Genomic DNA, 21,630 nt, shown 5'->3' on the forward strand with positions numbered 1-21,630 from the left:
ACCTGAGGCCCAAGAGAGGTAAAGAGATGGAAAGCAAATACCCAACCATTCAAATGGCTCTTGCCCCCAAGAAGGTCAGGCTGACCATGGTTTAGTACCAGCACAAGTCACACTGGGTCACAGAAACACCCTTCAGAGGTACCTTTTCTAATGGTTTCAGCTAAGACTCTGACAGAACTTACAGAGCCAGCAGAGGTGGCCAAGGCACCCGACTCCCTCTTCTGGGGGCCGGAAGCAAGGCTGGCTCTGCTCAGCACTGTGCTGAGCTGCCCACAGGGATTCCCGTCCTCCCTCTTGCCTCAGCATGTGCTTTTCAGCCAAGCATGCCCAGAATGCAGCCACCTCTGCTCATTCCTGACTACGAGCTTGAACTGAGCACGCTGGGAAGTGGCCCACCCCTGGATTGCTGTCCTAGATTCCTGGGGGAGAATGTGGCTTTGCAAATGAAAACCAGTGCCCTCCTCACCTGCCGCAGGTAAGGAGCCTTTTTCCACTCTCAGCTGCTGACAGGGCTCTGTGGCTTTGCACTCACTGAGATGCTGACCCACTGTGTTCAGCTACGCGTGGGTTTGACGAGCACTCCACAGAGCTAAGAGCTATAGATTAGTCTAAATGGAGGCTCAAGCAAACCTGGTATGAGGCAGGAGAAAGAGCTGGGACAGGCAGACAGGAAACTTGGGCCCCACCAAGGTCTGATTCCTGTGTAACAAAGCAGAAAGACCAGCGGCAAGCGAAAGCTTAAGAAACTGATAGCGAAACCCCTGTGAGCGGGTGCCCAGACCCTCTCTCAAAAAGGACCGACTGCAATGCGGTAGCCTAAATGGCCAGGGGGCACACAGACACCAGGGGCCCCAGCATGACTGGACTCAAAGACCCACTGTTTTTAAAATCTCTAGCCAGTGGTCTTCAAGGCCACCTAACCCCCCTCTGGCCTTATCATATAAACCTCTGGGTGACAGAAACCTGTGGCAACCTTCTCTTGGAACCCCTCCCTCTTTGGGAGCTCTGCTTTTATTATTTTAATAAATCCTGCTACCTTGTTCTCACCCTTGTGTCTGTGGATCTCATTCTTTAAGTTTGAGAGAAAAGGGGCTGGGGATGTGGCTCAAGTGGTAGCACACTCGCCTGGCATGCGTGCGGCCCGGGTTCGAACCTCAGCACCACATACAAACAAAGATGTTGTGTCCGCCGAAAACTAAAAAATAAATATTAAAATTCATTCTCTCTCTCTCTCTCTCTCTCTCTAAAAAAAAAAAAAAAGTTTGAGAGAAAAGGAATCCACCCAACCCCACTCGGGGCTCCAGTATTGCTCTTGGTAGCATAACCAGGAAACTTGCCTGGATCCCGGCTGGTGGGACTCAGCTGCACCCATATAAGAAAGAGGCAAATGACGTAAAAGGAAAAAGGACTTCACACATTGCAATTAAACTAGGGAGAGATGCTTCTCCAGGTTCCTACAGGCACAGTTACAATTGACAAGAGCCAGGAGATGTGGATTTAGGGAGCTGAGCTAGCCAGAGAGCATGTCAGCTCCCCTAGGGGTGGCTTTTTAGTTTTCCTCTCAGCATGAGGAGTTCTGGATGCAGAAAAGCAGTTATCAGGAAATTGCTTTTAACTTTATTATGAGGAAAACAAATCCAACACCCTCTGAGGCAAGACAGTGGAGTCAGAGGAGCCAACAGCACATCCCGATGCCCATGGAGATGCACAGAGAGAGGAAGAAACTGGGGAGAAGAGCAATGCGGGGCCATCTTACACACACAGCTCTGAGCTGGGCAGGGTTCTAAGATTCTCGTTCCCAGGCCATCACTACACAGAAGGGGAATGGAGAAGTCGGGGACATCACTGGTGGGGCTGTGAAAAGCCCAGGCAGTTGGCTCCAGAGCCACGTTCCTCATCTCCATTGCTCTGCCAAGCTATAGGGACTTCTCCCAGCTGCTGCGAAGCAGGAGGGTGGTGGCAGACTCCGAACTCACACAGCCCACGCTCGCTCCTGAGGAGGAAGGAGGGCTCCGGGGTTCACTCTGGAGCAGGAGTTCCAGGGGAGAGGAGCTGGGGTTGCCAGCACAGTCGTCCATGACTGACACCTGACAACCCACAAGATGTATCAGAGGCCACCCGATGCCACTTTAGGGCTCTGCTCAGGTCCCAGGACGAAGCCACCTCAGAGCAGCAAGAGGTACAGCGCACTGGAAACCATCTATGACAAACACCAGCTTGGGAAAATGATAAAATGCAAAGAAGGAGAAGTCAAAAAAAAAAAAACATGGAAAGGGGGAGACAGCACACTCACAGGACACAGACCCGTGTGGACGGTAGGAGCCCCTTGGGAAAGAGAAGGGAGCCAGGAACCAAATGGCAGATTCAGAGTTCACCCAGTGCCCAGGAGAAAAGTGGAATGTGGTGGCCAGCACCAAGGAGGCCGGGGAAACACCAACCTCAGATAAAAAGAGCGAACCCCAGACTCAGAGCAGAAAGCAGAGATCCGCCAGCCTGGGTGGGTGTGATGCCCACTTCTTGGTTTTTGTCGGATTCCTGGCTCATGACTCCACTGCCCTTGTCATTTCCTAACTGAGCAGAACAATAAGGTTAAATAAAGCTTTGGCCTTTTGTCCTTGGCTCCCAAAGCAGCTTCGAAATAGCTCTGAGTGATAGAAGTTAAAGGTCACCTTTAACCTCAGGCTCCTGGGACAGCAAACCTGTTGACCTTCCCTGCCCTCCTGTCACCTGCCCCTTTGCTCCCCACAGTGGCCCCTCAACACTAAAATACACCCCGACTCCCTGCCTCGGAACTGGCCATGGAGAAATCCTCTGACCTGCTTGCCTGAGAGTGCACCAGGAGACCCCTTTGAGAAGGTCCTGCCCACGCTGGCAGGAAGGAGACACCTCACTGTGTCTGCACCACAGCCCTGCTGAGCTCCCTCGTCCACCAGCCTCACGGCAGACCTCTGCCCACTCCCACTGCTACATGCTGTCCACAAAACCCCCAAAGGACAGCTAAACACAGGGAGGTCCTGGAGGGCGTGCGCCTGGGGGGCCGTGGGAGCTCCACCTCCCCCCTCCCTGGACATCCCTCCCTCTGTGTTCTTCGAAATAACCTTTATAATAAACCATGAGCGTGAGCAAGTGTCTGCCTGAGTTCTGTGACCACTGGAGAAAGTCAATCAAACCTGGGGGACCCTGATTTATAGCTGGTGGGTCAGAAGCTCAGGGAAAGCAACCTGGGGCTTGGGGTCAGCACCTAGGTGGGGGTCCTTGGGGATGGAGCTCTGAACCTGTGGGGTCTGCCATTGACTGCCTCCAGGAAGGGACGGTCAGAAGAGAAGAGCATTAGAGGACACCCAGCCAGTGTCCACTGCAGAGCTGATGGCCTGCTGTGGGGTGGCCGAGGGGTCCCTGGAGTGAGAGCACAGGGTGGGGACCCAAGTCTGCTTCTCATCTACACCTCCAAAAAGGCGACAGGCAGTGCTGAGTGACACTCTGCAGGGTGGGGGGCAGGGGTGGGGTCACTCACACACTCTGTGCCCAGCCAGCTGTCAGATAGGACAACAGGAGCCACCTGGATGCTATAACAGCCATGGGCTTTCCTGACAGGATCCCCTGGGTGACAGATTGACACCCGGCAAAGAATCCCAGTCACAGACAGGGGACAAGCAGCCTCTGGTGCTCAGGAGCTGGGCCTCCTGCATGAGCATAAAGGCTAACCACCATGAGAGTGAGCACGGCAGACAGAACACGCTGCGGTGGGTGACGGCATAAAACGTCACTAACAGTGCTTCCCTCACACACTGTCCCTCACTGGGCCAGAGGCCACAGGAGCAGAGAAGCCAGCTGTATGGCCGCAGACCTCCCAGTCAACCTGCACCCTGACCGCACTGCCCACAGAACACTGCTCCTGCATGTCCCGTCACGTTGGCCATGTCGTGTGGACAGGAGGACACGCAGGACAGAGCACTGCCCTGAATCCTACCTGATCGTTCCCAGGCTCCCTGGAGCCTCCTCGCCATGGTTCTCCTAGTGTCCTGGCTGCCGTCCGTCCCAATCCCAGGAACATGTCATGATCCTGGCAAGGTGTCACCGCCCATAACCCCACGAGCAGGGAGTTCCCAGAAAGGGACAGACTGGGAGCATGCAGTGAGGGCCCTGTGGGCACCAGAGCTGCCCCCACGGGAGGGAGAGGCCACCACATGGAGCAGGGCCAACTGTCATCGTCCCCTCCAAGGGCAGTACAGGACCAACAGCGGTCTCCCAAGGGCCATGCAGTGGCCTGCACACCCTGGTCACCTCACAGGGCTCACCACAGCCCAGCACCACCTGGGTCCTGTCTAGCCCTCTGCTTAAGCTGCCAACACATGTGGCTGAGAGAGTACAGCTGGCCGCCATGGTGGGGAATGACGGCTCCGCTCGGCTGGGAGACGGGTGCCAAACAGGCAGAGCCCCAGGCAGAGCTTCTCCACTCCTCAGCCAAGGGTCCTGGGACGGAAGCCCATCTGCTTTTCTCCGTGACTCCCTTGCTCTTCATCAGAGAAGGACAAGGACCCATGGCCACAAATGGAGGCTTTCTGCCTGGCAGGAGAGTATGCAGTGAGCGGCAGTGTCCCCTGCCATGTCCTTGTGATGCTGGAGGCCACCTCATGTACCACAGGGGCACATCCCATGCCACGTAGGAGTGACTGAGGTGAGAGACTGCCAGGGGGAGACTGCCAAAGTCACCCTACCCTGTACTCCCAAGAAGCCAGGCAGGATCCAGGGTGAAATGCACGCTGAGCCATGTGCACACAGCCCTCACCCACCGCACACAGCAGTGTGTCCAATACGCACACTTGTCCATAGGATGGACTTCATGGTAAGGACTTTCCGGAAGGTTAGTTATAATGATACTAGTGAAGGGGCAGGGGAGATGGGAGGGGACAGGTCTGTGCAGGCCTTGACGGTGGTGATGGTTTCACAAGTATGTCCTTAGCCCCATTCTCCTCAGATAGGTGCACTAAATACATACAGATTTTGTACGTCAATCACCTCAACAAAGTCATTCAAAAACACAAGCAAAATTGTTAACAGTGAAAAAACGCATCCATATTTGTAAATGCTGACAATATTCAACCTTCCGTAAACATTCTGCAGACAACACAACACACTTAGAGTTATGTCGTCACAGCCGACCCGTTTATGGCAATGGCTCTACCCTGGAAGAGTCCAACGGAATCATTGCCCAGGACTGAGGATGGGCTTCCCATACCTGCAGGCTCAGACCAACCTGCTCTATCACCTCACCGTTTGAATTGCTAATTCTTAAAGGAAAAGGGACTTTAAATTAAACTTTAACCTGAATTGGATTTTCTGAAGTAGAAACCAATTTGATCTCAACTCCACGAAGATGGTGCATCCCGGGAATCTAAGTGACGATCCCTGGGTGCAGAACAGAACCCCTCCTGAGCAGAACCCTGCCCTGCAGCTCATCTGAAGAGGAGGCCAAGGAAAGGCCGCTAGAGGTAGGACTGATTTTTCCCTGAGTCAGCAGTTAGAAAGAGGGCCGCTCGGAAGGGGCCAGGCGACTGGAAAGCTCAGCATGCAGATTCAAACCTTCCGCCTGCCTCCTTGGCAACCTCGGATGCCCTAGATTTATCCAAATCGAGGAGAATGAGAGGCGGTGGTCCTCATGGGTGCCTTCAAGACATCAGCTTCTCCTTTTACTCCTTTTCCTCCTTGCTCTGCAAGGACTTTCTGGGATATGGGCTCTCAGCCCCCAAGGCCACTGCATGCTACGTGGGGAGACGGGAGCCGGCTGGCTCACTTGCCGTCAAGGGGCTGCATCTCAGCCACGGTGCTTACTTCCTGGGACACTTCAACATTTAAATACTTCATAAGCCTGGGGTCAGGAGCACAGCAGGATTCAACTTGAAGCGTTCTGCTGTCTCTAGAACTGACCAGCACGCCCTCCCTCTCTGACCAGCATTCTGCCCTCCTCTCCAGGCTCCCCAGGTCCCCGGTCCTCCAGGACACCATGGCAACCCTTCTCCTTCCCTAGGAGCCTGTCCCCTGGTCCTCCAAGCAGGCGAGGTCAACAGGCGTCAGGGATTGAAGTGGGTAAGGCCCGAGACACCTGAAGGGTGCTTGAGGGAGCACGTGAGAGGCCCCAGGCATAGACACTGCCCTCGCCCCTCTGCTCTCTGGGCCCTCCTCTGTGGCCGCTGCTGTTTGTTAAAAGATAACATTTCTATGAAATTCAAATAAAATAACAAGGCCAGATATTTGCTGAGGGCTTCTAACATGACGCTGATTGTCTGGTCTTACTTATGTACCACGGCCCCCTAATCAGAGTAGCTGTGGGTCTGCCCCTTCCTCCAGAATGCCATCCGTCTCTCCTGATTAGCCTGGCCTTTAAACCTCCCCCAGAGGGCCTGACCTCTCCGAGACAGCAGCCGTGGGCCGCAGGATGACAGTCATTCTTCATGACACAACAAGGACTCAGAGTGTCTGAGGACATGAGAGCTGGGCGCGGTGGCACACGCCTATAATCCCAGCAGTTTGGGAGGCTGAGGCAGGAGGATCACAAGTTCAAAGCCAGTCTCAGCAAAAGCAAGGAGCTAAGCAGCTCAGTAAGACCCTGTCTTTAATAAAATACAAAACAGGGCTGGGGATGTGGCTCAGTGGGCGAGTGCCCGAGTTCAAACCCCGGTACCCAAAAAAGAGGACACGAGAATCTCAGGGTGATGGGTAACAGTGACCTCAACCAGAGTGACTGGGTCACATGGCGTGGCACCTGAGCATCTTCTTGGTCTGCACTGAACACCTGGCCCTGGGGTCAAGGCGGGGGCTGCAGAGACCACAGCCGGACATATCCTCCTTTCTGAGGGCCACCTTCTAAGGGAAATGGCTCAGAGGTGGGAGCAGGAGGCAGGGTCAGAGCAGGTCAGAGGTCCTGGCCTGCTGGATTAGAGAAGGAGAAGGGAGCACAGCAGAGGGACCCAGCTACTTCTCGACCTGGGAAAGGCAAGGAGCACAACCCCACAGCTGAGCTCTGGCCAGCGGGGCCCACTGGTCTGCTGAACTCCGAGCTGCAGAACGGTCCATTTGTGTGGCTCCAGGCACCAAGCTGTGGTGGTTTGGTGGCAGCAGTGTTCTGACTCACGGCTTGGGATTCTCACTCTTGAGATCCGAAGAAACCAGTTGTTGCCATGGCAGTTCTAGGGTGGAACCCAGGCCCCCCTGCCAGGCAGCAGCTCCACCACGGATGGTGCCCCCGCCCTTTACCTTCAGTCCCCACGTCACCTGTACCACCTTTGGTTTCTCACCCTTAGGTTTTACCTGTGCTCTATGCTTTCAGTCCACAGTACTGAGTAAGCTTCCAGCCCTGAGGAAGGTAGCCCGAATCCAGCCAGTCTACCCACCCCTGGCTGTGTGACCTTAGGCCAGCCAGCTACTTAGCCTCCCTTTGCCTCAACTCCACTTCTCACCTCATGGAATATAACGAGTTAATAAACAACAGCCCTTCAGAGAATCCCTGCTGCACAGGCACCGTAGCCAACTGGCAGCTGTCCATCAGCTGGATTCCTTCTCCAAGACACACATTTGGGCAGTGTTTCCCAGCCTCCCTTGGCTTCATGTGGCCTGGTGACTGTGTTCTGGTCAATGAAGTTGTGGACAGAGGTGATGTCCCCACGCCGAGCGTGGCCAGTAAAGGTCTCCTCTGCAGGGGTCCTACTACCCTGACTCCTCCGTCTGCCAGGAGGTGTTTGTGCCCTGGGAGACTCCAGAAGCCAGAGTTGAAAACACAGAGCCTGGTGTGCCAGAATTCCTGAAGACCTACAGGGTAGAGACCCCCCAGACACTGGCAAGGGGCTTTGAGCCTGAGGGGCGGCTGACACTTGGGCTTTGTATCACATCAGCAGGTGCTGGGTGACAAGGACACCAGCACCTGGAAGTGAGAACTGCCCGAGGCCAGAGCCTCACTCAGGCACCAAGCAGTGGACAGCACAGGATCACAGGTCCAAGGCTAGGAAGATGGGGCCAGGACGTGCAGTGGCCACATATTTGCTAAAGCCCTCACCTACAATGACTGGGAAGAGAGACTTGATACCTTCCAAGCCCACAACTCCAGGGGGACATGGGGAAAGCAGAAAGTCAGCAACAAGGGCAGGGCAGAGCGCTCGCCCAGCATGTGGGAGGCACTGGGTTCGACCCTCAGCATCGCACACAAATAAGATAAAGGCCTGCTGTCCAGACACAACTACAGAAAACTTTTTTTAAAAAAATCAGCAACAAAATGAAACATGGTGAAGATGATGTCAAAGTAACAGCAAAGGAGGAGAGGCTCCTCAGACTTGTTGGCTTTCAAGCATCAACCAGAGGCCAGGGACTCTAGGAACATGGGCTGGAAGGGTGGGAAAGCTGCTTCCAATCGGTGAGGTTGAAAAGCTCCATGGGAAGGCGCAGCCCTGTGGCAAAGGACCATCTGCCCTCCATCCCAGCCCTGGGCCTCGAGGCAGCCACCTGGCATTGAGAGATGAGGGTCTGGTGAGAGAGCAGGGCAGCAAACCAAGGGTGGTAATAGGGCCCCGGAGAGCTTGAGATCACCTCCCAGCAGAAAGAACTTACCTGAAGAAAATGGAACAGACCAAGTGGCAGACAGAAAAGCACCACGTGGTCTCACCTGCACACGGGAGGGAAGACCCCAAGGCAGAGGCCAGGGCGGCAGCTGCTGGCGTCTGGAGGAAGCTGCCCCCATCGGCTAGCTTCTGGGACACACAACACAGCTGCGTGGCCACAGCCAATCATGAGGCAACATGTATTTCAAAGTGACCAAGAGCACTTCCACACCATGCCAAAAAGCCGGAGTGTGAGCAACCGGAACACCACCTGACTGAATGTTCCCTCGGGGAAAGCCGGCGTCAGAGCGTGACACCAGGTCCCAGCAAGAGACACAATTATTATCTATCAAACAGAAACCTATTAGAATTTTAGCAGAAATGTGTGGCCAAAGAAACCATGAGCCTGGGGTGGGGGGGCGGGGGAGGCCTCTCTGAGTCTTAAACAAGCTCAGGAGGCCAGGAGGCCACAGTGGCACAGCCTGCTAAGGATGATGGTGCCACTGCCACAGTGAAAGGGAAATGCCCGGGCCGGGGCACCATGCCAGGCACTCCCCCAAAGGCCCAGCCCGCAGAGGGTACCTTCGTGCAAACTTCAAAGGTACCCTGGGGTGGACCACAAACAGATGTCCCCTGAGGAAGTGACTTAGCAGAGGGTGGCCTGTGCACCACCCAGTGAACACCCTGCAGGGTCCTAGGCTGCTCTGGGCACAGCTAGTCACTCTGGGCACAGCTGCTTCCTATCCTTCATCTGTCATCTCCCATCATTCTTGCAACAGTCTCCTGAAATAGGCACTGTCACCGCCATGTGCATGTGAAAAGGCTAGGTGGCCTGTTCCCACTCAGCCAGCAAACCCAGGAAGGCCAGGGTTTCCAGCCCAATGACAGCTACTTGGGGAAACAGGGCCACAGGCCAACTCAGCTCTCATACACTGGGCTGCAGGCGGCCCCCTGGAAGGAAGGGAGCCAGGAGCCGGCTGCTCAGCCCAGGCCGGGAAGGCTACCACCTGCGCCTACAGCATGGGACCAGCTCTGCTGTGGCCACTCTGGCTGCACTTATTCTTTGCACTAGTGGTTGCCACACTCAGAAGGGACCCAAAGCAGTCACATCTGAAGGGACAATGGGCCTGGGGTGGCACAGGAAGGCAGCACTTCCTGTGGGCTTTTCTGAGGCTGAACAAGGAGCCCTTTGGCTCCGGGTCCAGGGAACAAGCTCATATTGTCTCTACACTGAGGGGCCTTGGACTCCCACTGCTGAGGCTGGTGATGCAGAGACATCCAAAGGGCTGGGACCTGCTCTGCCATGTCCCCAACATCACAGAAGTTGTCCCCAGCAACAGACAGCTCCAAAGGTTCACAGGGAGCCAGCGAGGTTCAGTGGGAGGAAAAGAACTGAGTCCCGCTCCTCCCAGGGGCACATGGCCACGTCACGCTCTGTAATTTTTATTAACTGCACCTGGACGGTGGCTGTTTCCTTCCCAGAGCCAACACACCTGCCTCGGAGAGGGGCCGAGGCAGGCGGCAGAGCTGGCTTCTCCAAGGACAGAACGCCCTCTGTGGGTGTGAAGCCATACTGGCAAGAGCAAGGACTTCAGCAGAAGTCGACCTCCAGAGGGATTCAGAGAAAGCAAGATCCAAAGGGGGTTTCGCAGAGCCTGTATCTCACTGGATGAAGACTTTTATAAAGGCCAAACAAAATCAATCACCCAGTAAAGGCACAAAGATCTCCCGGGCCTGCACTTGCTCTCCTTGAGCAGGGACAGCCCACACACTGCTCTGCAACCTCCACTGTCCTTATCACCCTGCTGCCCCTGGCATGGCCAGCAGCACTGGGGTCACTCAGAGCCGTGACAGCACCCTGCAGGAGGAGGAACCACTCACTCCCAGACCTGCAGGGCCTTGAGAGCATGGTACAGGGCATGGGAGGCATCCTGTACCCTCAGGCTGCAAAGTGTGACATCAAAGGACTCACCTGAGAGGCGACAACAAGAGAAGAACCAAACCCATCAGGGAGTCCACGCAATGGGGCCGGCAGACCCGAGGCCCGCCTGCTGGGAGCAGCTTCGGAAACCGAGTGAGCACCCCCACCTGAGTGTACTGCCAAGCCCCTGGCAGAGGAGCCCGCTGGCCCTGTCTGGGACATACCCTCCATGACACCCATCCTCCTGTTCCCAGGACACCCCATGTCCCTCTGCCCAGCCCTATGTAGCGCTGGGCTGGAGGCAACCCAAGGGAGAAGGGTGGCCTCTGAAGAATCCACAGGACAACAGCCAAGGCTAAGACCAGGGTGTGGAAGGAGGAAGGGAGGAAAGAAGGGGCCGAAGAAGCAGCAGCAGCCATAGCATAGAGTACGATCTGGACACACCATGTCCAGTCCCAAAGCCCAGGGCTTGGAGAGACACGCCTCCTCTGGCTCCTCTGCAGCCATCTGACCTGACTGGACCCACCCGGCACCAGGACCTCCTGTGCACAGATGTGAAGCAGCAGAGTCCTCCTCTCCCCCTTGGTGGGAACAAGCACCAGCATGGTCCAGCTAAGGAATGAGGACCTGGGCCAGGACCCAGGGCGCCTGGCAGAGGTGAGCCATGAGCAGACGGAGCAGAGGCAGGGCTGGCCTTAGCAATGGCACCAGCAAGGTCACAATGAAGTGAGGGCTGCAGGTTGCAGCCAGGGCTGATGGGGAGCATGGTGCTGGTCTTTGTAAACTGAGGCTGATGGTATGAGCCTACACGGGGCACAGGGTGGACGATGAGGCCCAGAGAGGTTAGAGGACTGGCCCAGGACCTGACCCCTAGCCAGTGTTCTTTGCAACTCGTCACTTGGTCAGTCCTGGTTAACCATCACAGTACACAATGGTGAATAAAAGGAAGTATCTGTGTCGTGGTTTGATGAAGGTCACCTTTGGCGTGTCCCTCTGTGCCCCCATGAGAAGATGCACCTGTCCAACGTGCCCTGCATCATGGAAAATATCAAGCCTCATGGGAGATGGGGCATGGGTACTGTAGTACCAGCAGGGCCAGCGCTGCCCCATGGTTAGTCCCCGTCTACTCCAAATCAAGTCAAGATAAGGAGCTGACGCAGGCACATGTGGGTCTTATTATAATGATCTGTGTGGGCGGAAATGTGTGCTGCTTTTACTGATCTTGAACATCAAATCAACACAGAGTATACTTGTGAGCAAAAGCAGCTTCAAGAAAAAGGATCTTTTACTCATGAAAGGATGTAATCAAGATCTGGGGCTGGGGCTCAGTGGTAGAGCGCTTGCCTAGCATGCATGGGGCACTGGGGTCAATCCTCAGCACCACATAAAAATAAATAAATAAAATAAAAGTTTTGTGTCCATGTACAACTAAAAAAAGTATTTTAAAAAACTGCAATCATAGGCTGGGGATGTGGCTCAGAGGTAGAGCACTTGCCTTGCAGGTGTGAGGCACTGGGTTCAAGCCTCAGCACCATGTAAAAAATAAATTAATAAACAAAGATACTGTGTGTCCATCTGCAACTAAAAAATATTTTTAAAAAAAAAACTGTAATCAAGTTTGAAAGGCAGCCTCAAGGTAGAGTCACACCAAGAGCAGCCTTAGGCAGAGTGACTCCCTGGGACACCTTCTGTTTCCCACGGAGCCTGTGTTCTGGTGCCCCAGGGAAGTGGTAAGATCTCTGCCTTTGCCATCTCTCCCTTATGTCTGCACACAACAACTACTTGGATGAATGCACCTGGGTAGTCCCAAGACGGGGTCAGGAAAGCACGGCTGGATTCGAGGGACAGACCTGGTCCACTTCTCCAGTCACATCACTGAAGTCAAGACAGCCATGCAAGTAAATAGCAGACTTGGTTCAGCTCCTCCTGGGGACCCACCCGCACCCTAAGGAGGAGCTTCACTGCCTTGGTGAGAACACAGGGAGGGAGCCCTGGGTGCACTACATAAGGGGGAGGTGACCGCAGCGCTTCCTGGGGAGCGCCCACAGACTGGGAAAATCGGGGTCCACCAGAATAGCAAAAACAATGCTAAGCAGGAAGTGTGAATCAGGCGGTATAGCAATACCAGACTTCAAACTATACTACAGAGCAATAGTAACAAAAACAGCATGGTACTGGTACCAAAACAGGCGGGTGGACCAATGGTACAGAATAGAGGACACAGAAACCAATCCACAAAACTACAACTATCTTATATTTGATAAAGGGGCTAAAAGCATGCAATGGAGGAAGGATAGCATCTTCAACAAATGGTGCTGGGAAAACTGGAAATCCATATGCAACAAAATGAAACTGAATCCCTTTCTCTCGCCATGCACAAAAGTTAATTCAAAATGGATCAAGGAGCTTGATATCAAATCAGAGACACGCCGTCTGATAGAAGAAAAAGTTGGCTACGATCTACATACTGTGGGGTCAGGCTCCAAATTCCTCAATAGGACACCCATAGCACAAGAGTTAATAACTAGAATCAACAAATGGGACTTACTCAAACTAAAAAGTTTTTTCTCAGCAAAAGAAACAATAAGAGAGGTAAATAGGGAGCCTACATCCTGGGAACAAATCTTTACTCCTCACACTTCAGATAGAGCCCTAAGATCCAGAGTATACAAAGAACTCAAAAAATTAGACAATAAGATAACAAATAACCCAATCAACAAATGGGCCAAGGACCTGAACAGACACTTCTCAGAGGAGGACATACAATCAATCAACAAGTACATGAAAAAGTGCTCACCATCTCTAGCAGTCAGAGAAATGCAAATCAAAACCACCCTAAGATACCATCTCACTCCAGAAAGATTGGCAGCCATTATGAAGTCAAACAACAACAAGTGCTGGCGAGGATGTGGGGAAAAGGGTACACTTGTACATTGCTGGTGGGACTGCAAATTGGTGCAGCCAATTTGGAAAGCAGTATGGAGATTTCTTGGAAAGCTGGGAATGGAACCACCATTTGACCCAGCTATTCCCCTTCTCGGTCTATTCCCTAAAGACCTAAAAAGAGCATGCTACAGGGACACTGCTACATCGATGTTCATAGCAGCACAATTCACAATAGCAAGACTGTGGAACCAACCTAGATGCCCTTCAATAGACGAATGGATAAAAAAAAAAAATGTGGCATTTATACACAATGGAGTATTACTCTGCATTAAAAAATGACAAAATCATAGAATTTTCAGGGAAATGGATGGCATTAGAGCAGATTATGCTAAGTGAAGCTAGCCAATCCCTAGAAAACAAATGCCAAATGTCTTCTTTGATATAAGGAGAGTAACTAAGAACAGAGTAGGGACAAAGAGCATGAGAAGAAGATTAACATTAAACAGGGATGAGAGGTGGGAGGGAAAGGGAGAGAGAAGGGAAATTGCATGGAAATGGAAGGAGACCCTCATTGTTATACAAAATTACATACAAGAGGAAGTGAGGGGAAAGGGAAAAATAATACAAGGGGGAGAAATGAATGACAGTAGAGGGGGTAGAGAGAGAAGAGGGGAGGGGAGGGGAGGGGGGATAGTTGAGGATAGGAAAGGCAGCAGAACACAACAGACACTAGTATGGCAATATATAAATCAATGGATGTGTAACTGATGTGATTCTGCAATCTGTATATGGGGTAAAAATGGGAGTTCATAACCCACTTGAATCAAAGTGTGAAATATGATATATCAAGAACTATGTAATGTTTTGAACAACCAACAATAAAAAAATAAATTTAAAAAAATAATAATTTAAAAAAAAAGAAAAGCGGGGTCCAGCCACAGCAGACCACACCTGCAGAAGGAAGAGGAGGCAACTCCAGAGAACCAGGGCTGGGAAGTCTCACTGGTTGGATCAGGATGAGGGTCCCACTCTGATGTGCCCACAGGGGGCAGGAGGACGGGTGCCATGATATTCTTGAAGGGTGAGTAAGGCACACAGAAAGTCCAGGGTGTCGGTTTCAGGTATGCAGGGACCAGGCGCAGGGGGCTCCCCTGAGACCTCTGGGAAGAGTCTTCCTCAGATCTTCCCCCAGACAGGACGGTCCTTGAAAACAAGCACCCACACCTCTGCCACCCTGCAGAGCACAACTTGGCAGAACAGACGGAGGTGATGAATGAGCTTTAGAACAGAGTTATGAATTCAGCAGAACAGATCTATGGATAAGTTATAGAGAAGCAGGAAAGAAAAGGATCATGGGGTCAAGGTAACTCAAAATCCCTGAAACTACCACTTAACATTTACTGGAGACTGTCCATCCCCCAAGGGCAGCCGTCTCCCATTTCACTTTGGTTAGCCTGTGGCCATGACACAAAGCATTGCAAAAATATTAAGAATCATACAAACATATGCAAATATTTTCATCAGAGGATTTGTGATCACAAAACCACTTTCACAATTCTGTTTCCAGTGAATTGGAAACTTGAGAACCCGAACTTACCTTGGTGTTTGCTATCTTTCATTTTAATTTGACCACTGTAAAATAATCCTCCTTCTACCAGCATTTGAGAAAGATGCTTTAGTCTATGAAGGCAAAAGCCGCATTCTCTAGGTTACAAACAAAGCCTGTGATTATGCCAGGTCATCTCACCACTCCACTCACAGGTTGGGCGGCAAGGAAAGCTAGGTGGGCGTGCAGGTCACAAAATAAAATTTCAACTCCTATTCCACAACTGGGACACAATTCGCTCATTAAACTTTAGATGTCATGCATGCAACTCATCCCAGTCTCCACGCAGGACACCTGTCAAACACAGGCTTCTATTACTGGCAGAGCTATTGGGGAGTGGGGGCCGGACCACGCGATCCCAGCAGGTGCTGTCCAGGTCGGGAACGGAACCACCTGGGGGCAGGGGCGGGGCAGGAAGGAGGTGCAAGGTAGAGCCCAGTGAGCAGGGGCAGGAAATCACCAATCCCCACCTACCACAGAGCCCGGGAACTGGAGGGCTGCCCATACATCTCAGCAGACCCAGACCTCCTCACAGCCTCCCCAGACTCATCCAACACTGGCTACCTGCTTCCCTGCACAAAAGGAATTCCACCTCTCAAATGGGCCCACTCCGTCAAAGGACAGCTGACTTCCTCTCACAGGAGTCACACATTGACACCTTACCAACATGTGACTCTAATGCTGCTCCTGATTCTGGACCAGTGAGACAGCCGGTCAGTGCTACATGAATGAATGAGGAGAAGGCCACTGAACCTGAATAGCAAATGTATATGGTTGGAAATGTAAGTTTTCAGGAGCCACGATGACTCAAAAAAAAAAAAAAAAAGATTGGGTTGACTTGACTTTGTACCTGTCTTAAGCGGAGACGGATTGCACAGAACTAGGGCTGCAACCCAGCCCCCGGGAACCCTGGGGCCAGGAGAAGAGAGCCAGGTCCTCCCCTCTCTGCTGCTGCCCTCGCCTTCCTGTCCTTTGAGCACAGAGCAGATCCCTTGAAGCCATATTTAAAGTTAGGTAGTCAGTGTAGTTAGGTAAATCGGGTCTAATATCAAGTAAGATCAAAAATGGAGGCCATGTTTAGAATGAATTCTGGGAAAAGTTGAACAACTCTTGGAATGTTAATGAAGTATGGAAAAGTCCAAGGCCCAGAGCCCATCCCAAAGAAGTGTTAATGAACAGCCCCCAGCAAACTTGAAGATGCTGACTCAGAAGTCCTTCCTGACCAGATCACTTCTTTGGCCCACCTGTGTCCCACCCCTCGGGCCTTCCCACCTACATCCCATCACTGAAAGAACTATAAAAAGGGGAAACAATCGCACTTCCACGGATTCCATCTCTTGGGTCCCCTTCTTCCTCCGGGAGAAGTCTTTTCTGCTGTCCTTTAATAAACTTCTAATTTCCACTCTGACCTTGCCTCGGTGTGCTTCTCTGGTGTTATTCTTTAACATTGGGGAAGCAAGGACTCGTCACCGGTCAACAGCAGTAACACCCTGACCTCTGCTGCCACGCACACCCTCGCTGCTCTGTGCCATGAGTGACGGAGCTGGCAGTCCCTCCCCTCGAGGACTTTGCTGCCTTACCTTTGTGTCTCCAAGAGCTCAAACCCATCGACCACAGTGGGGAGATGCTTCCGCTGACCAGAATTTCACCCACATGGTCTCAGGACAAGCACCGTGAGGCTGGGAAATTAGCCTGAAGTTGACATGGGAGAGGCAACGTAGAGTTCTGAGGCCTCCAAGGGCACAGCGCAGAGATGTGTACCCGCTGATGAGGGCATCAGGGCCTCGCTGCCAGAGCACCAGGGGCTCAGCCAGCAAGAAGCTCTGTGATCCTGCTTGTTCCCATCGCTGGCCAGTGATCCTGAGGAAGTGGCCATGAGTGGCTGAGGAAGCAGCAGCACATCACAACCCATTTCTGAGCCATCAGAAGATGCAAGTGGCCAATGGGGACGAGCAGAGGGAAAGGAAGCAGGCACAGGCCAGCGGTCACAGGAGCAGCGGAGCACACCACGTGGGCCCTGGCTATTCCCCAACGCCGCACACAAACACTTCATTCACTGTCCAGCCACAGTCCTTTCCTGCCTCTATCAGGAAATGGAAGCTGACCCCAAAGTCTGCACTCAAAGAAGCTCTGGTGAACTCTGATTTCGAAAGAGAAATTTGGGTTTGAAAGCCTGAAGCATCTGATATTAAAAAAAAAAAAAAAAGTGCCTAATTCTTGCACCTAAGTCACCGGCCAAGGCCTGTCTACCACAGTCAAGAAAAAGCCACACAAGATGCCCAAGGATGGTGTCCACAGGTGGCCCCCCAATGTGCCTAGGACTCGCCTGTCTCCAGGAAGGCTGCCAAAGTCTTGGGGCAGTGGGCTCTGCCTGGGCTGCCTGCAGCTGCTCATAAACTCAATCATCATCAGCATTAAAGAATGACTCCAGCTCCAGTCTACTGACCCTGGTCCAAATGTCACCCATGCTTAGACTCAGAAACCTTGCTCTTCCTGATCTTCAGAGCTCAGAAAGATGCCCACTATAGCATCAAACTCTAAAATTCAAACAGCAATAACTGAACTTCTAATAGTTCTCCAATCAAAATGTCAAGATCTGAACTCAGTGATGGAGATGGAACCCAGGACCTCACTCCACCACTAAGTCACATCCCCCTAAAATTTTAGAATATTTTTTAGCAAGGAAAAGTTTTAATGAGCATACTAATTTGGTTCCCTTTTGTACACTGATGTCTTTGTTTTGAGCAATGAACAAGTATCACTTGTGTTCACTGAACAAAACAATCTAGCTTGGATCCCATGTTGGGAACTACTAGAAATCGATGACACATCACAGAAACAGACAAGAACCGAGATGCCAGGCTGCTTGGGAGGTTGCAGGGTGGTTGTTTTTTCTTTTGTACCAGGGAATGAACCCAGGGGTACTTAGCCACTGAGTTACGTCCCCAGCCCTTTTTATTTTTTATTCTAAGACAGGGCCTCACTAAGTCCTCAGGGCTCAGTAAGTTGCTGAGAGTGGCCTTGCACTTGTGATCCTTCTGCCTCAGCCTTTCACGTCGCTGGGATTACAGGTGTGCACCACTTCGCCCAGACAGATCAGTGTTTTCAATGCAAGATGGTTTTTGCTCATTCAAAGTTTTCTGTGCTTCCTGTAATAAGCATGCATTGCTTTGGGGGAAATAAAAATCAATAATAGAAACTTCATCTCAGAAACAAATGAAGCAGGAATTGTTTCTGCAGCAGAAGCCAGCTTTCCCTCTCCTCTCTGAAGGTCCCACTTCTCCCCAGGGCGTCTCAGGTAGGTAGTAAGGTCCTGGGGGCAGTTAGCCTTGCAACACCATCACAAGCATTCCCCACCTGGCCTTTACCTCAGAAGTCTCCTGCGGGTTCCAGCAAACTTAAGTGTTAAAACCTTGATCCAGGGCTGAAGATGTGGCTCAAGTGGTAGCGCACTCACCTAGCATGCGTGAGGCACTGGATTCGATTCTCAGCACCACATAAAAATAAAATATTGTGTCCACCTAAAAAACTAAAAATAAATAAATAAATGAATAAATATTTTTTAAAAAAATCTTGATCCAGTTTCCACTGAGATTTCTGAAAAGATTTCAAGAGCCAGTCTTTCAAATGTTATTTTTTTTTAAAAAAAAAAAGGTAGTTTTCAACGGGATTTCACAAAATAGGGATGAAAGAAATTAAGATTATTTCAATTTCTTCTGCCAAGGCTAACACTTCACTCTTACACTCCAGGGTTTCTAAATATGTAGGGTGCATTGCCTACAACCTAACCTAGGTCTGCTCTGAACTCAGCCCCACTCAGCAACTCCCAATCAACCAGTGGCTGGGATCACACTGTGAGAGGGACCCACACCGAAGTTCTAATCCTGAGTGCCCGCAGAACAACTGTGCGAGCTGGAACAAGAAGCAGGTCCCTGGAGTCCAGCTGCATCAGAGGGCAAAAGAGGACTGCAGCAGCAGCCTGGGGAGGAGTTCATCCAAGGGACTCATAAGAGTGCAGCTGGCGCTCTGGAGTTCTGCACCACTGCAGGCGCTCCATTCCTTCCACAAAATGTGGTGTCATGTTTGCACACACGACTCCAACTCCACAAGTTGTTTCAGATGTTTTACCCTGTTTGATCCACAGGCAACGCTGTCAGTGCAAAAGGCAGTAATTACACCCCTCAATTTTCCTTCTTTCTTCTTTTCTTTCTTTTTTCTTTTCGGGTTTTTTTTTTTTTTTTTTTTGGAAAGCATGAGAAAAACTGAGGTTCAAGGTCACAGAGCACAGAAATCAGTCTCAACTGAACCTCAGAGGATCTCATGTGCCACATCTGAGCACAATACAATTAAATTTCTCTTAAGATGCCCTGCTATTCATGCTTTAATCAAATCGAAGTGGTGTCCTGACTTACTCCAAATTAATTAGGTCTGCTTAGGGAAGATGGCAGCTGAGCTGTTTCCTGCAAGCTTGCTGTATGGCTTGTGCCTGGGGCCAGAAGCTTCCCTCCACCACACTGGAACTGCAGGGGCCTGAGTCAGTTCCATCTTACATGTGAGCAAACTGAGGCTGAATCCAGGCCTGGGTGCAGAAGGCCCTCCTCCAGCGCTGACACCCTGATACTCTCCAGCTCCCATCTGTGCTCCAGCCACACACACTGCAAAGTGCTTTCACACAGCAACGCTGAGGCCATGTTCCAGGAAGTGGGCTCCTGGAGTCCAGTGGTCGGCCTCTCCTGGCCGGGCAAAGCTCCAGCTTCCTGCTGTCGTGTATTTACGGGTGGGATGGTGGAAGTCCTGTCATTGTTGGCAGTAGCCATCCACTTATGGCCCCATGTCGTCACTGGGGGTTGGCAGGTGGTCCGTGCTCGGTGGTGGAAATGGAGTAGTCTGTACTGGCCCAGCGGCCAGGCGTCACTGTCCCAAGTCGGAAGTGGGCGGTAGAACAGGGCGCCCAGCAGCCGCTACGGGAGCCGTCTGCCCCAGCTCTCCCTCCCATTCCCCACCAGCTGCCTGCGTCTGGGTGTCTCCAGGCACGGGCGGACACGCTCGGGTCCCCCGCCACAGCCTGCGCCTTCCCCGCCCCGTGGACACCGACTACAGGATCCGCACTCTGGGGCAGGGACCACAGGTCCGCGCTGTGCCTGCAGCCAGAGGCCCGCCCTACCCTCGCCCCACGCAACACGCGCCCTGCCTCGGTTTCCCTCCCCTAGAAAGGCGCCCGCTGGGCCCGAGTTGCGACCAGACTAACGCCCAGGCTTCAGGACTTCGAGGGCAGCACGCTCCCCTCGCCGGATCCCAGGTGCCTACCTGCGCGATGGCTCCCGCTGCCGCCAGCCGCGCCCTGGAGACCCGCGCCCGGCATGCCCAGGGCCCGCCGCTCCAGCCGCGCCCGCGGGAGGGAAGCGGGAAGTGGGCAGGGGGCTGACGCCGCAGGGGAAGCTCCTTCCTCCTCCTCCGCGAGGCCGGCGGTTTCCTTTCCAGCTGCGGCCCCTGGCACGCGCGCGCACACCCAGGCACGGGGCTGGCGCGGGTGGGACTTCAGGAAGTTTGCTCTTCACTCTCGCCAATTTCTGGGGAAGTGCGGGGGAGGGACCGGTGCCCCGGGAAGGAAAGGTGGGGGGGCCTCCGGAAGCCTGGATTGTGAGGGGCCAGGGATGGCTGCAGGGAAGCGACAGATGGCAGTGAGGGGAGAGTGCAGCAGCCATCCTGAAGTGAAATGCAACTCCGACTTTTGAATCTCTGGCAGCACTGGGCTATGATCCATGCCAAGCTCCGGGCACTGGTTAGCGCCTTCACCCCTTTCCTTTGGCAGTTGGAGAATGCACCTGTTACAGGACAGTGGGTACAGGAAGTGACAGATAGAGTTTCTGCCCTGAGGAACTCAACTCTGGGCGGCAGGCACCATGCACATAGAGAACTAAATAACATGCCTTAGTATTGGCCAAGGACAGAGGCATGGCACAAACCATGCTGCTGCAGGTGCTCAGGGATCGGAGGGGTCTCATGAGGTCAGGAACACCTTCTGGGAGTATGAGAGGGACTTGTTAGAACTGGATACGGGCCTTGTGGGTGAACCCACAGGTATGCATGAAAAACAGCAAGCTGTGGGATAGGTGGACATGCGCGTGGTTACAGGGTGTGGGCGCAGTTGGATCAGGCTCAATGTGTTGATTGATACCACTAGGGGGAGATTCTGGACTCAGATGGCAATGGGCAGGGTTGGAAAGGGCTCTAACTTTGGTTGGTTGACTGAAATAGGGACCAAGAGGTGGCACACACTAGATAACATTGAAATGTCAGAGCTGCTCCGGTCCACTCTAGAGCAAGGGATCCAAGGCTTCAGGAGACTGAAATGTCAGGGCAGATGTCTCACGTAAGACCTGCTCACCTGCCCTGGATGGGCCCCAAGCACTCACCTTTCACAGCTGTGAGAAATAAATGTGTCACCCAGCATCCTTGACAGCTCTCCAAATATTCCTACACACTGGCTCTGAACTGCAACCAAATCCAGGAGACCAAAATGTCACTGGACAACCAGTCAGAGTAGGGGCTTATGGAGGCCGGGTGCCCTCTAGTCCATCCCATGAGGGGTCCATGGATCACTGTACACATCCTATGGTTGATACTTC

General features: G+C 52.6%; 1 protein-coding gene across 2 annotated transcripts in view; it reads right to left on the bottom strand.

Moving 5' to 3' along the window:
* Positions 1–20,515, bottom strand: part of Disc1 (DISC1 scaffold protein) — a 200,680-nt gene extending 180,165 nt beyond the window's left edge. Inside the window, exon 1 of one of the 2 annotated variants that reach the window (XM_046432128.2) lies at positions 20,309–20,515. In XM_046432128.2, the coding sequence (XP_046288084.1) occupies positions 20,309–20,363 (55 nt within the window). In that variant the 5' untranslated portion in view covers positions 20,364–20,515. Of the gene's footprint in view, positions 1–16,581; positions 17,073–20,308 lie in introns of those variants that run through there. The other variant, XM_058575004.1, reaches the window with a different exon arrangement.
* Between the last annotated feature and the right edge of the window lie 1,115 nt (positions 20,516–21,630).

The sequence above is a fragment of the Marmota monax genome, unplaced genomic scaffold, assembly GCF_021218885.2.
Source record: "Marmota monax isolate L192 unplaced genomic scaffold, Marmota_monax_Labrador192_F-V1.1 WCK01_AAM20220418_F8-fsc00071, whole genome shotgun sequence".
Lineage (NCBI taxonomy): Eukaryota > Metazoa > Chordata > Mammalia > Rodentia > Sciuridae > Marmota > Marmota monax.